At 48.5% G+C, this 14,027-nt stretch overlaps 1 protein-coding gene across 1 annotated transcript; it reads right to left on the bottom strand.

The window, feature by feature from the left end:
* Positions 1–244: 244 nt before the first annotated feature.
* LOC124017975 (centrosomal protein of 192 kDa-like) lies at positions 245–10,409 on the bottom strand. Its single transcript, XM_046333218.1, has 8 exons — positions 10,219–10,409; positions 9,506–9,725; positions 8,693–8,803; positions 7,783–7,937; positions 3,344–3,405; positions 1,428–1,569; positions 688–808; positions 245–254 (listed from the first exon to the last, which is right to left on the bottom strand). Exons 2-8 carry the CDS (start codon positions 9,670–9,672, stop codon positions 245–247), a joined length of 768 nt encoding a protein of 255 aa, XP_046189174.1. The 5' UTR covers positions 9,673–9,725; positions 10,219–10,409.
* Between the last annotated feature and the right edge of the window lie 3,618 nt (positions 10,410–14,027).

The raw sequence follows: 14,027 nt of genomic DNA, 5'->3' as shown, positions 1-14,027 counted from the left end.
GATTAGTCGATGCTAAATGGGAGACACAGTCTGTTCGATGTGCCTGTCCGACTAACCGGCTGATTAGTCGATGCTAAATGGGAGACACAGTCTGTCCGACTGCCTGTCCGACTGCCTGTCCGTCTGTAAAGTAATAGAGTCATGGAGGAGTTGTATCCACCTGGTCATAGTCATCCAGGAACTGGTATCTGGATCTTCTGTGGTTCTGTAGAACCGGGCTGAAGAAAGCAATAGTCTTGGTTGGCTAGCAGGTCCTGAAAATCAATACAATATTATTATTAATGAAGAAACAGATATAAAATATAAATAACAGATGTGTTGAGACGAGAGGACAGGAGAGGAAGAAAGCAGGATGAGAGAGCGAGGAGAGGGGAAGAAAGCAGGATGAGAGAGCGAGGAGAGGGGGAGAAAGCAGGGAGAGAGCGAGGAGAGGGGGAAGAAAGCAGGATGAGAGAGCGAGGAGAGGGGGAGAAAGCAGGATGAGAGAGCGAGGAGAGGGGAAGAAAGCAGGATGAGAGAGCGAGGAGAGGGGGAGAAAGCAGGATGAGAGAGCGAGGAGAGGGGAAGAAAGCAGGATGAGAGAGCGAGGAGAGGGGGAGAAAGCAGGATGAGAGAGCGAGGAGAGGGGAAGAAAGCAGGATGAGAGAGCGAGGAGAGGGGGAGAAAGCAGGGAGAGAGAGAGGTTGCCTTACAGCATCAGGTATCTCCTGTCCCTCCACCCGTCCTCTCTGCATGGCAGGGTTCACCAGCTGGTTTAAGTACAGGTCCAGATCTTCATCCTGCAGGTCGTTCACGTCGACATCGTCATCTGGGGATCAAACAGATCAATAATCAATAGAAGGACAAACAACACACAGCTATAACCCCCACCAGAGAGGAGTTCAGACAATACACAGCTATAACCCCCACTAGAGAGGTGTTCAGACAACACACAGCTATAACCCCCACCAGAGAGGTGTTCAGACAACACACAGCTATAAGCCCCACCAGAGAGGTGTTCAGACAACACACAGCTATAACCCCCACCAGAGAGGTGTTCAGACACAACACACAGCTATAACCCCCACCAGAGAGGAGTTCAGACACAACACACAGCTATAACCCCCACCAGAGAGGTGTTCAGACACACATATAACCCCACCAGAGAGGTGTTCAGACACAATACACAGCTATAACCCCCACAAGAGAGGAGAGGTGTTCAGACACAACACACAGCTATAACCCCCACCAGAGAGGTGTTCAGAAAGGTGAACGTTCAATGTTGTAGATAGAAATTAAATGCATAGAGCTGGCCCAATTTCCTATTCCTTTTGACAACAACCCCCCCCATGTCTGTTCTACCCTATCCAGTTCTATGTGAATGATCAGTAACGTTGCATCTTCCTGAATAAGCCTCATGCTGTGCTACGAAAGGGGCGGGGCCTCACCTGTGACATCACTGTTCATGCTGTCCACACACATGAGCTTCTCATTGGCCAGGAAGCTGGAGACACTCCCACTGAAGCGGTCGCTGTCGGCTCCGTCACTGGCCAGACTCTGGTCGTCCACGGTGCCTGGGAGGGATCGGACCTGGATCACAGAGACAGAATTACAACTACATTCTGGTATCATGTACTGGACTCTAAAGGTCTGGACAGGGGAGGTCTGGAGGGGGAGGTCTGGACAGGGGACCCTAAAGGGGTGGCTACCACCCATACTGGACCCTAAAGGGGGGAGGGCTACCACCCATACTGACCCTAAAGGGGTGGCTACCACCCATACTGGACCCTAAAGGGGTGGCTACCACCCATACTGGACCCTAAAGGGGAGGCTACCACCCATACTGGACCCTAAAGGTCTGGACAGGGAGAGGCTACCACCCATACTGGACCCTAAAGGGGTGGCTACCACCCATACTGGACCCTAAAGGGGTGGCTACCACCCATACTGGACCCTAAAGGGGTGGCTACCACCCATACTGGACCCTAAAGGGGTGGCTACCACCCATACTGGACCCTAAAGGGGTGGCTACTGGACCCTAAAGGGGTGGCTACCACCCATACTGGACCCTAAAGGGGTGGCTACCACCCATACTGGACCCTAAAGGGGTGGCTACCACCCATACTGGACCCTAAAGGGGTGGCTACCACCCATACTGGACCCTAAAGGGGGCTACCACCCATACTGACCCTAAAGGGGTGGCTACCACCCATACTGGACCCTAAAGGCTACCACCCATACCCTAAAGGGGTGGCTACCACCCATACTGGACCCCATACTAAAGGGGTGGCTAAAGGTGGCTACCACCCATACTGGACCCTAAAGGGGTGGCTACCACCCATACTGGACCCTAAAGGGGTGGCTACCTAAAGGGGGGTGGCTACCACCCATACTGGACCCTAAAGGGGTGGCTACCACCCATACTGGACCCTAAAGGGGTGGCTACCACCCATACTGGACCCTAAAGGGAGGCTACCACCCATACTGGACCCTAAAGGGGAGGCCACCACCCATACTGGACCCTAAAGGAGAGGCTACCACCCATACTGGACCCTAAAGGGGAGGCTACCACCCATACTGGACCCTAAAGGGGAGGCTACCACCCATACTGGACCCTAACCATACTGGGGGAGGCCACCACCCATACTGGACCCTAAAGGGTTGGCCACCACCCATACTGGACCCTAAAGGGTGGCTACCACCCATACTGGACCCTAAAGGGTTGGCTACCACCCATACTGGACCCTAAAGGAGAGGCTACCACCCATACTGGACCCTAAAGGAGAGGCTACCACCCATACTGGACCCTAAAGGAAAGGCTACCACCCATACTGGACCCTAAATGTCTGGACAGGGAGAGGCTACCACCCATACTGGACCCACCCATAAAGGGGAGGCTACCACCCATACTGGACCCTAAAGGTCTGGACAGGGAGAGGCTACCACCCATACTGGACCCTAAAGGGGAGGCTACCACCCATACTGGACCCTAAAAAGGGGAGGCTACCACTGGACCATACTGGAACCTAAAGGTCTGGACAGGAGAGGCTACCACCCATACTGGACCCTAAAGGGGAGGCTACCACCCATACTGGACCCTAAAGGTCTGGACAGGGGGAAGGAGAGGGGAGGCTACCACCCATACTGGACCCTAAAGGGAGGCTACCACCCATACTGGACCCTAAAGGTCTGGACAGGGGGAAGGAGAGGTGGCTACCACCCATACTGGACCCTAAAGGGGAGGCTACCACCCATACTGGACCCTAAAGGGGAGGCTACCACTCATACTGGACCCTAAAGGTCTGGACAGGGGCAAGGAGACCACTCTAAAAGCACATGAGACAACATTGAGAGAGTGTGATACCTTTAGATCCATAAAGTCCCTATTAACCAGGTTGGTGAAGGCCAGCCGCCCCGTAGAGAGATCTGATAGGGACATGAGAAATTCAGTTAGTTGGTTTGTTAGCTAACATAGCACACCAGCCTGATGGACATAATTATATATCAACTAGTGAAGGACAGAGACCAGCCTGATGGACATAATGATATATCAACTAGTGAAGGACAGCGACCAGCCTGATGGACATCACTGATCTATCAACTAGTGAAGGACAGCGACCAGCCTGATGGACATCACTGATCTATCAACTAGTGAAGGACAGAGACCAGCCTGATGGACATCACTGATCAACTAGTGAAGGACAGAGACCAGCCTGATGGACATAATGATATATCAACTAGTGAAGGACAGAGACCAGCCTGATGGACATAATGATATATCAACTAGTGAAGGACAGAGACCAGCCTGATGGACATAATGATATATCAACTAGTGAAGGACAGAGACCTGCCTGATGGACATAATGATATATCAACTTGTGAAGGACAGAGACCAGCCTGATGGACATAATGATATATCAACTAGTGAAGGACAGAGACCTGCCTGATGGACATCACTGATCAACTAGTGAAGGACAGAGACCAGCCTGATGGACATCACTGATCTATCAACTAGTGAAGGACAGAGACCAGCCTGATGGACATCACTGATCTATCAACTAGTGAAGGACAGAGACCAGCCTGATGGACATAATGATCAACTAGTGAAGGACAGAGACCAGCCTGATGGACATCACTGATCAACTAGTGAAGGACAGAGACCAGCCTGATGGACATCACTGATCAACTAGTGAAGGACAGAGACCAGCCTGATGGACATCACTGATCAACTAGTGAAGGACAGGGACCAGCCTGATGGACATCACTGATCTAACAACTAGTGAAGGACAGAGACCAGCCTGATGGACATCACTGATCTATCAACTAGTGAAGGACAGAGACCAGCCTGATGGACATCACTGATCTATCAACTAGTGAAGGACAGAGACCAGCCTGATGGACATCACTGATCTATCAACTAGTGAAGGACAGAGACCAGCCTGATGGACATCACTGATCAACCAACTAGTGAAGGACAGAGACCAGCCTGATGGACATCACTGATCAACTAGTGAAGGACAGAGACCAGCCTGATGGACATCACTGATCAACTAGTGAAGGACAGAGACCAGCCTGATGGACATCACTGATCAACTAGTGAAGGACAGAGACCAGCCTGATGGACATCACTGATCTATCAACTAGTGAAGGACAGAGACCAGCCTGATGGACATAATGATATATCAACTAGTGAAGGACAGAGACCAGCCTGATGGACATAATGATATATCAACTAGTGAAGGACAGAGACCAGCCTGATGGACATCACTGATCAACTAGTGAAGGACAGAGACCAGCCTGATGGACATCACTGATCAACTAGTGAAGGACAGAGACCAGCCTGATGGACATCACTGATCTATCAACTAGTGAAGGACAGAGACCAGCCTGATGGACATCACTGATCAACTAGTGAAGGACAGGGACCAGCCTGATGGACATCACTGATCTAACAACTAGTGAAGGACAGAGACCAGCCTGATGGACATCACTGATCTATCAACTAGTGAAGGACAGAGACCAGCCTGATGGACATCACTAATCTATCAACTAGTGAAGGACAGAGACCAGCCTGATGGACATCACTGATCAACCAACTAGTGAAGGACAGAGACCAGCCTGATGGACATCACTGATCAACTAGTGAAGGACAGAGACCAGCCTGATGGACATCACTGATCAACTAGTGAAGGACAGAGACCAGCCTGATGGACATCACTGATCAACTAGTGAAGGACAGAGACCAGCCTGATGGACATCACTGATCAACTAGTGAAGGACAGAGACCAGCCTGATGGACATCACTGATCTATCAACTAGTGAAGGACAGAGACCAGCCTGATGGACATCACTGATCTATCAACTAGTGAAGGACAGAGACCAGCCTGATGGACATCACTGATCTATCAACTAGTGAAGGACAGAGACCAGCCTGATGGACATCACTGATATATCAACTAGTGAAGGACAGAGACCAGCCTGATGGACATCACTGATATATCAACTAGTGAAGGACAGAGACCAGCCTGATGGACATCACTGATCAACTAGTGAAGGACAGAGACCAGCCTGATGGACATCACTGATCAACTAGTGAAGGACAGAGACCAGCCTGATGGACATCACTGATCTATCAACCAGCCTAGTGAAGGACAGAGACCAGCCTGATGGACATCACTGATCAACTAGTGAAGGACAGAGACCAGCCTGATGGACATCACTGATCAACTAGTGAAGGACAGAGACCAGCCTGATGGACATCACTGATCAACTAGTGAAGGACAGAGACCAGCCTGATGGACATCACTGATCAACTAGTGAAGGACAGAGACCAGCCTGATGGACATCACTGATCAACTAGTGAAGGACAGAGACCAGCCTGATGGACATCACTGATCAACTAGTGAAGGACAGAGACCAGCCTGATGGACATCACTGATCAACTAGTGAAGGACAGAGACCAGCCTGATGGACATCACTGATCAACTAGTGAAGGACAGAGACCAGCCTGATGGACATCACTGATCAACTAGTGAAGGACAGAGACCAGCCTGATGGACATCACTGATCTATCAACTAGTGAAGGACAGAGACCAGCCTGATGGACATCACTGATCTATCAACTAGTGAAGGACAGAGACCAGCCTGATGGACATCACTGATCTATCAACTAGTGAAGGACAGAGACCAGCCTGATGGACATAATGATATATTATATCAACTAGTGAAGGACAGAGACCAGCCTGATGGACATCACTGATCAACTAGTGAAGGACAGAGACCAGCCTGATGGACATCACTGATCAACTAGTGAAGGACAGAGACCAGCCTGATGGACATCACTGATCAACCAACTAGTGAAGGACAGAGACCAGCCTGATGGACATCACTGATCAACTAGTGAAGGACAGAGACCAGCCTGATGGACATCACTGATCAACTAGTGAAGGACAGAGACCAGCCTGATGGACATCACTGATCAACTAGTGAAGGACAGAGACCAGCCTGATGGACATCACTGATCAACTAGTGAAGGACAGAGACCAGCCTGATGGACATCACTGATCAACTAGTGAAGGACAGAGACCAGCCTGATGGACATCACTGATCAACTAGTGAAGGACAGAGACCAGCCTGATGGACATCACTGATCTATCAACTAGTGAAGGACAGAGACCAGCCTGATGGACATCACTGATCAACTAGTGAAGGACAGAGACCAGCCTGATGGACATCACTGATCAACTAGTGAAGGACAGAGACCAGCCTGATGGACATCACTGATCAACTAGTGAAGGACAGAGACCAGCCTGATGGACATCACTGATCAACTAGTGAAGGACAGAGACCAGCCTGATGGACATCACTGATCTATCAACTAGTGAAGGACAGAGACCAGCCTGATGGACATCACTGATCTATCAACTAGTGAAGGACAGAGACCAGCCTGATGGACATCACTGATCTATCAACTAGTGAAGGACAGAGACCAGCCTGATGGACATCACTGATCAACTAGTGAAGGACAGAGACCAGCCTGATGGACATCACTGATCAACTAGTGAAGGACAGAGACCAGCCTGATGGACATCACTGATCAACTAGTGAAGGACAGAGACCAGCCTGATGGACATCACTGATCCTATGGACATCACTGATCAACTAGTGAAGGACAGAGACCAGCCTGATGGACATCACTGATCAACTAGTGAAGGACAGAGACCAGCCTGATGGACATCACTGATCTATCAACTAGTGAAGGACAGGGACCAGCCTGATGGACATCACTGATCTATCAACTAGTGAAGGACAGAGACCAGCCTGATGGACATCACTGATCAACTAGTGAAGGACAGAGACCAGCCTGATGGACATAATGATATAAACTAGAGTTAATCAAGACCATGTAGTACATCAGGTTAACCTAGTGAAGGACAGAGACCAGCCTAATAATTCTGACTACTCCTAATAATACTAATAATACTACCACCACTAATAATACTACCACCACTAATAATACTACCACCACTAATAATACTACCACCACTAATAATACTACCACTACTGCTACTAATAATACTACCACTACTAATAATAATAATGCTAAAATACTAATAATAGTACTACTACTACTAAATGCTATTTATCAGAGTCTTTTATCCAAAACCACTTAGTGACGTGTGGATACCATTTGACTTATGGGTGGCCCCTGGAATCGAACCCACAACCCTGGCATTGCATGCACCATGCTCTACCAACTGAGCCACACAGAACCGCAAACCAAGGTAAATGGTACAGTGTTACCGTCTCCATGGTCAGAGTGTCTTCCAGGGAGAGGTCCAGTCTGGGTGTTGGGGCCGAGGGAGGAGGCTCTAGTCCTGGGCTCTGTCTCGTCCAGATTCACCTTCACCAGCATGTCTGAGAACCGGTGGGCTGCTATGAAGTCATCTGCATCATCTCTGAGAGGTGGAGAGACAGAGAGGGGATCCATGTGAGCAACATTTTCACTGAAGCAAACATGGAGGATATTCACATCACAAACCGCATGATAAAGCACAGGGGGACGGCAGTACGCCGTGAGGTAAAGCACTGGGGAACGGCAGTACGCCGTGAGGTAAAGCACTGGGGGACGGCAGTAAGCCGTGAGGTAAAGCAGGACGCCGTGAGGTAAAGCACTGGGGGACGGCAGTACGCCGTGAGGTAAAGCAGTACGCCATGAGGTAAAGCACTGGGGGACGTCAGTACGCCGTGAGGTAAAGCACTGGGGACGGCGGCAGGTAAAGCACTGCCGTGAGGTAAAGCACTGGGGGACGGCAGTACGCCGTGAGGTAAAGCAGTACGCCGTGAGGTAAAGCACTGGGGGACGGCAGTACGCCGTGAGGTAAAGCACTGGGGGACGGCAGTACGCCGTGAGGTAAAGCACTGGGGGACGGCAGTACGCCGTGAGGTAAAGCACTGGGGGACGGCAGTACGCCGTGAGGTAAAGCACTGGGGGACGGCAGTACGCCGTGAGGTAAAGCACTGGGGGACGGCAGTACACTGTGAGGTAAAGCAAACTGGGGACGGCAGTCAAAGCCGTGAGGTAAAGCAGGTTCCTTGTGTTGGTGAAGTAGCCAGGGGACGGCAGTACGCCAGTGAGGTAAAGCAGGACGCTGAGGCAAAGACTGGGGGTACGGCAGTACGCCGTGAGGTAAAACAAACTCTTGATACTTACAGCTCATCTTTGAAGCTGAGGGCGAATTGTCCCGGTTCCTTGTTGTTGGACTGAGAGTTAGCCAGAGAGAGCGGTCCATCCTCCAGATATGACGCCTGGACAGCATTTACTCTGGAGAGAAAGGAGATTCATGTTTAGTAGTCAGATTGTTATGAACACTGATCACAGCTACATAACAGTAACGCTGTTCTGCAGGGCCTTGTGTTCCAGTGACAGGTACTGAGCCAGAGCCCCTATAGTTCTGCAGGGCCTTGTGTTCCAGTGACAGGTACTGAGCCAGAACCCCTATAGTTCTGCAGGGCCTTGTGTTCCAGTGACAGGTACTGAGCCAGAGCCCCTATAGTTCTGCAGGGCCTTGTGTTCCAGTGACAGGTACTGAGCCAGAACCCCTATAGTTCTGCAGGGCCTTGTGTTCCAGTGACAGGTACTGAGCCAGAACCCCTATAGTTCTGCAGGGCCTTGTGTTCCAGTGACAGGTACTGAGCCAGAACCCCTATAGTTCTGCAGGGCCTTGTGTTCCAGTGACAGGTACTGAGCCAGAACCCCTATAGTTCTGTTGTGTTCCAGTGACAGGTACTGAGCCAGAACCCCTATAGTTCTGCAGGGCCTTGTGTTCCAGTGACAGGTACTGAGCCAGAACCCCTATAGTTCTGCAGGGCCTTGTGTTCCAGTGACAGGTACTGAGCCAGAACCCTATAGTTCTGCAGGGCCTTGTGTTCCAGTGACAGGTACTGAGCCAGAACCCCTATAGTTCTGCAGGGCCTTGTGTTCCAGTGACATTGCTGTTGATGTTAAGCGGTGCTGCTGACCCACCTGTTGTCGGCCCCAGCTCTAATTTTAGCCAGGGTGGAGGCAGCTACGGGCAGCCCCAGGGTGGAGGCCAGGGTGATGTTCCCCAGGGTGGCACGGCTGCTGCCCACAGAGCTCGACAGGAAACTGGGGAATGCCTCATCCTCGATGTTGCTGAAACTCTCGGTCATGATGTGGGGCTACGGTTCAGCCCGCTACCTCAGGTTCTACTGCAGACCATCAACTGAGTGGAGAGAAAGAAAGAAAAAAAACATAAATCACAATTGCTGATAAAACAGGTCAGTCAGACGAGCAACACCTCAGTTCATGGTGGAAAGTGTGTCGTAGTTAAAACAAAGACTTGACATGCAGATTCCTCCTTGTGATGTTCAAAGACTCTGAAATATCCAGTCAATTCACTCCGGTCCAAGCAACAAGTTAACCAACAACACAAAGTAAAACAAGATCCTGTCACATTGTCCCATCTAGATGAATATTAGATGGCCAGATAAATGTAGTCAATGTAGATAATGTAGTCAAATATAGATAAATGTAGTCAATGTAGATAAATATAGATAAATGTAGTCAATGTAGGCAGTCATTTTTGTCGTTGTGGCCTGACAAAAACTTACCTTGACAAACTTTCCTGTGTGTCAACACAAGTTAAGTTATAGTTAACTACAAACACTTTAACCAAAGTGGATGTACACACAAATAAACCTTTTAATCTAACTTACTGAATAGTTTAAAGGCCAGTACTTTCCCCAAAATGCCGAAAGTAAAACAGCGTTACAATGTTCACAACAAAATGAAGAAGCTTCTTCTCTCCCGGAGTGAAAACCGACGAGACGGAGCCGCAAGACACCGTAACCTTACTGTTTCTAACGTAACAACACGTTTAAGTGACTATTTCCTTACACAATTAACTAAAAGTTAAGATAATTATCTATTTTCATAGCCAGTTGAAAGTGTAACGTATTTTTTGTCGGAAACAAACCGTAGCAGGAGCCTCGGAGAAACACTGTATTCGGTTGGACCAATCACAGGAAGCCCGCGCTAAGCGACCATCACTGTGGGCGGGACGGAGACAGGAATGAGACGTTTTGATTGGACTAACCTCTCTGACCGTGTGAAAGGATGTATCACCATTGGATTGTTATCTTGTCATTTAACTATAATTAGTCCAATTGTAGAGGCCTATTCACATACATACATACATACATATATATTCTGAAAGTATAGGCCGTCATTGAAAATAAGAATGTGTTCTTAAACTGACTTGCCTGGTTAAAGGTCAAATATATATATAAATAATATATATATATAAAATATATATATATATATAGGCCGTTTTTAAGAATGTGTTCTTAACTGATAAATAAAGGTTTTTTAAATAGCATTGGATTTAAGTGCTTCTCATCAACTAATTGTTGTCATTTCGAGTTAAATTGTATATTATTTTTGCTCATGAAATGTATATGATATATATTCAAAACGTGTAGCACTTGTTGCAGATTCAATAGGATCCATACCATATGATCCATCCTAAGTCTGAGGAGTGGTCAGGAACTTGCAGGAGTAGCACATGTTCCCCACAGCAGCTGCAGCCATCACTTGGCTAGTTGACAGCTGCACAGTCAATACAACACACCGTACCAATGCTGACCGACTCCCATCTTTCTACAGACTTCAGAGAGATACTTGCTGTGATTTGTGTACAGTGTGAGAAGGACAAGACAGTTTCATGAGATAAACCCAGTATTAGAATGTAAAGTGCCCAGGGCCCTCAGTCTGATAGTTTCATGAGATAAACCCAGTATTAGAATGTAAAGTGCCCAGGGCCCTCAGTCTGATAGTTTCATGAGATAAACCCAGTGTTAGAATGTAAAGTGCCCAGGGCCCTCAGTCTGATAGTTTCATGAGATAAACCCAGTGTTAGAATGTAAAGTGCCCAGGGCCCTCAGTCTGATAGTTTCATGAGATAAACCTCTGTGGTAGAATGTAAAGTGCCCAGGGCTTCTGATAGTTTCAGAAAGATGAACAGTGAAGAATGATGAAAGTGCTCAGGCTTTGATCAGAATCCATCATGTGATGCCTCAGGATCACTATGTATTATTGTAAAGGATGATTCACATGGTAGTCTGTCATGGATGACACATTGTGAGTGATTCAAAGGATGATTCACATTGTGAGTGTAAAAGATGATTCACATGGTAGTCAGTCATGGATGACACATTGTGAGTGTAAAGGATGATTCACATTGTGTCAGTCATGTGAAATTGTGATGATTCACATGGTAGTCAGTCATGGATGACACATTGTGAGTGTAACATGGATGATGGATCACATTGTGAGTGTAAAGGATGATTCACATGGTAGTCAGTCATGGATGACACATTGTGAGTGTAAAGGATGATTCACATTGTGAGTGTGAACATTGGATGATTCATTTACATGGTAGTCAGTCATGGATGACACATTGTGAGTGTAAAGGATGATTCACATGGTAGTCTAGTCATGGATGACACATTGTGAGTGTAAAGGATGATTCACATGGTAGTCAGTCATGGATGACACATTGTGAGTGTAAAGGATGATTCACATGGTAGTCAGTCATGGATGACACATTGTGAGTGTAAAGGATGATTTTACATTGTGAGTGACACATTGTGAGTGTAAAGGATGATTCACATGGTAGTCAGTCATGGATGACACATTGTGAGTGCACACGTGCATGGGATACATGGGCTACACAGCTACATTGTATAACCGCGTTGGGTTTTAATGTTACCGTGGTGATGGCATAGTCAGTTTTGACATTTAAATGAGCATTTATTATTTCAAATCTCTCATATGCATCGACTAGCCCCCATTTCATTAATGCAACAACATTAGGCTTGAAATTAAACACACGCACAGGAATTACACCCACATTAGTTACACCCACAGAAATTACACCCACATGAATAACACCCACGGGAATAACACCCACAGGAATAACACCCACGTGAATAACACCCACGTGAATAACACCCACGTGAATAACACCCACGTGAATAACACCCACGTGAATAACACCCACGTGAATAACACAGGAATAACACACGCAAGAATTACACGCACAGGAATTACACCCTCGGGAATAACACCCGCGGGAATAACACCCACGGGAATAACACCCACGGGAATTACACACGGGAATTACACCCACAGGAATTACGCCCACGGGAATTACACGCACATGAATTACACCCACATGAATAACACACGGGAATTACACCCACAGGAATTACACCCACAGGAATTACACCCACATTCATTACACCCACAGGAATTACACCCACATTAATTACACCCACATTCATTACACCCACAGGAATTACACCCACACAGGCATTACGCCCACATTAATTACACCCACAGAGCCACGGTCTTGTAAAGACACATTCCAACACAGTGATGTGAGTTTGAACCGCCAGGCACCGTAGTAAACCAGCATGTTGGTTTTTAATTAAATAAAAACACAGATCAAATATATCTAGAGAATCATCACTCACAACTCTGGGAGACTACATCTGGGCCGACTGCCAAGGAGGCAGACTGTCAGACTGTCAGTCAGCACTAGGGCTGTTTACATATGGAGGGACTATCGTAAACAAAATGGCTAAGAAATCATTACATTTTTGCTCATGAAGATTCACTGGTTTTATGCACCAAACCAAACTGTTCTGGGAGAGGGGAAGGTCTTCTTCTGATTAGTCACTAAGAAGAAGAGTATCCTCCCAGTCAGCTGTGTTCAGGCAGGGTGTTGAGGGCTCTAGAGGGTCAGTCGTGTTCAGGCAGGGTGTTGAGGGCTCTAGAGGGTCAGCCGTGTTCAGGCAGGGTGTTGAGGGCCCTAGAGGGTCAGCCGTGTTCAGGCAGGGTGTTGAGGGCTCTAGAGGGTCAGCCGTGTTCAGGCAGGGTGTTGAGGGCTCTAGAGGGTCAGCCGTGTTCAGGCAGGGTGTTGAGGGCTCTAGAGGGTCAGCCGTGTTCAGGCAGGGTGTTGAGGGCTCTAGAGGGTCAGCCGTGTTCAGGCAGGGTGTTGAGGGCTCTAGAGGGTCAGCCGTGTTCAGGCAGGGTGTTGAGGGCTCTAGAGGGTCAGCCTTTTCAGGCAGGGTGTTGAGGGCTCTAGAGGGTCAGTCGTGTTCAGGCAGGGTGTTGAGGGCTCTAGAGGGTCAGCCGTGTTCAGGCAGGGTGTTGAGGGCTCTAGAGGGTCAGCCGTGTTCAGGCAGGGTGTTGAGGGCTCTAGAGGGTCAGCCGTGTTCAGGCAGGGTGTTGAGGGCTCTAGAGGGTCAGCCGTGTTCAGGCAGGGTGTTGAGGGCTCTAGAGGGTCAGCCTTGTTCAGGCAGGGTGTTGAGGGCTCTAGAGGGTCAGCCGTGTTCAGGCAGGGTGTTGAGGGCTCTAGAGGGTCAGCCGTGTTCAGGCAGGGTGTTGAGGGCTCTAGAGGGTCAGCCGTGTTCAGGCAGGGTGTTGAGGGCTCTAGAGGGTCAGCCTTGTTCAGGCAGGG

This window comes from Oncorhynchus gorbuscha, unplaced genomic scaffold (genome assembly GCF_021184085.1).
Source record: "Oncorhynchus gorbuscha isolate QuinsamMale2020 ecotype Even-year unplaced genomic scaffold, OgorEven_v1.0 Un_scaffold_360, whole genome shotgun sequence".
Taxonomy (NCBI): Eukaryota; Metazoa; Chordata; class Actinopteri; order Salmoniformes; family Salmonidae; genus Oncorhynchus; species Oncorhynchus gorbuscha.
The sequence above is the reverse complement of the archived record's forward strand: the minus strand, read 5'-3'. Positions and strand labels throughout refer to the sequence as shown.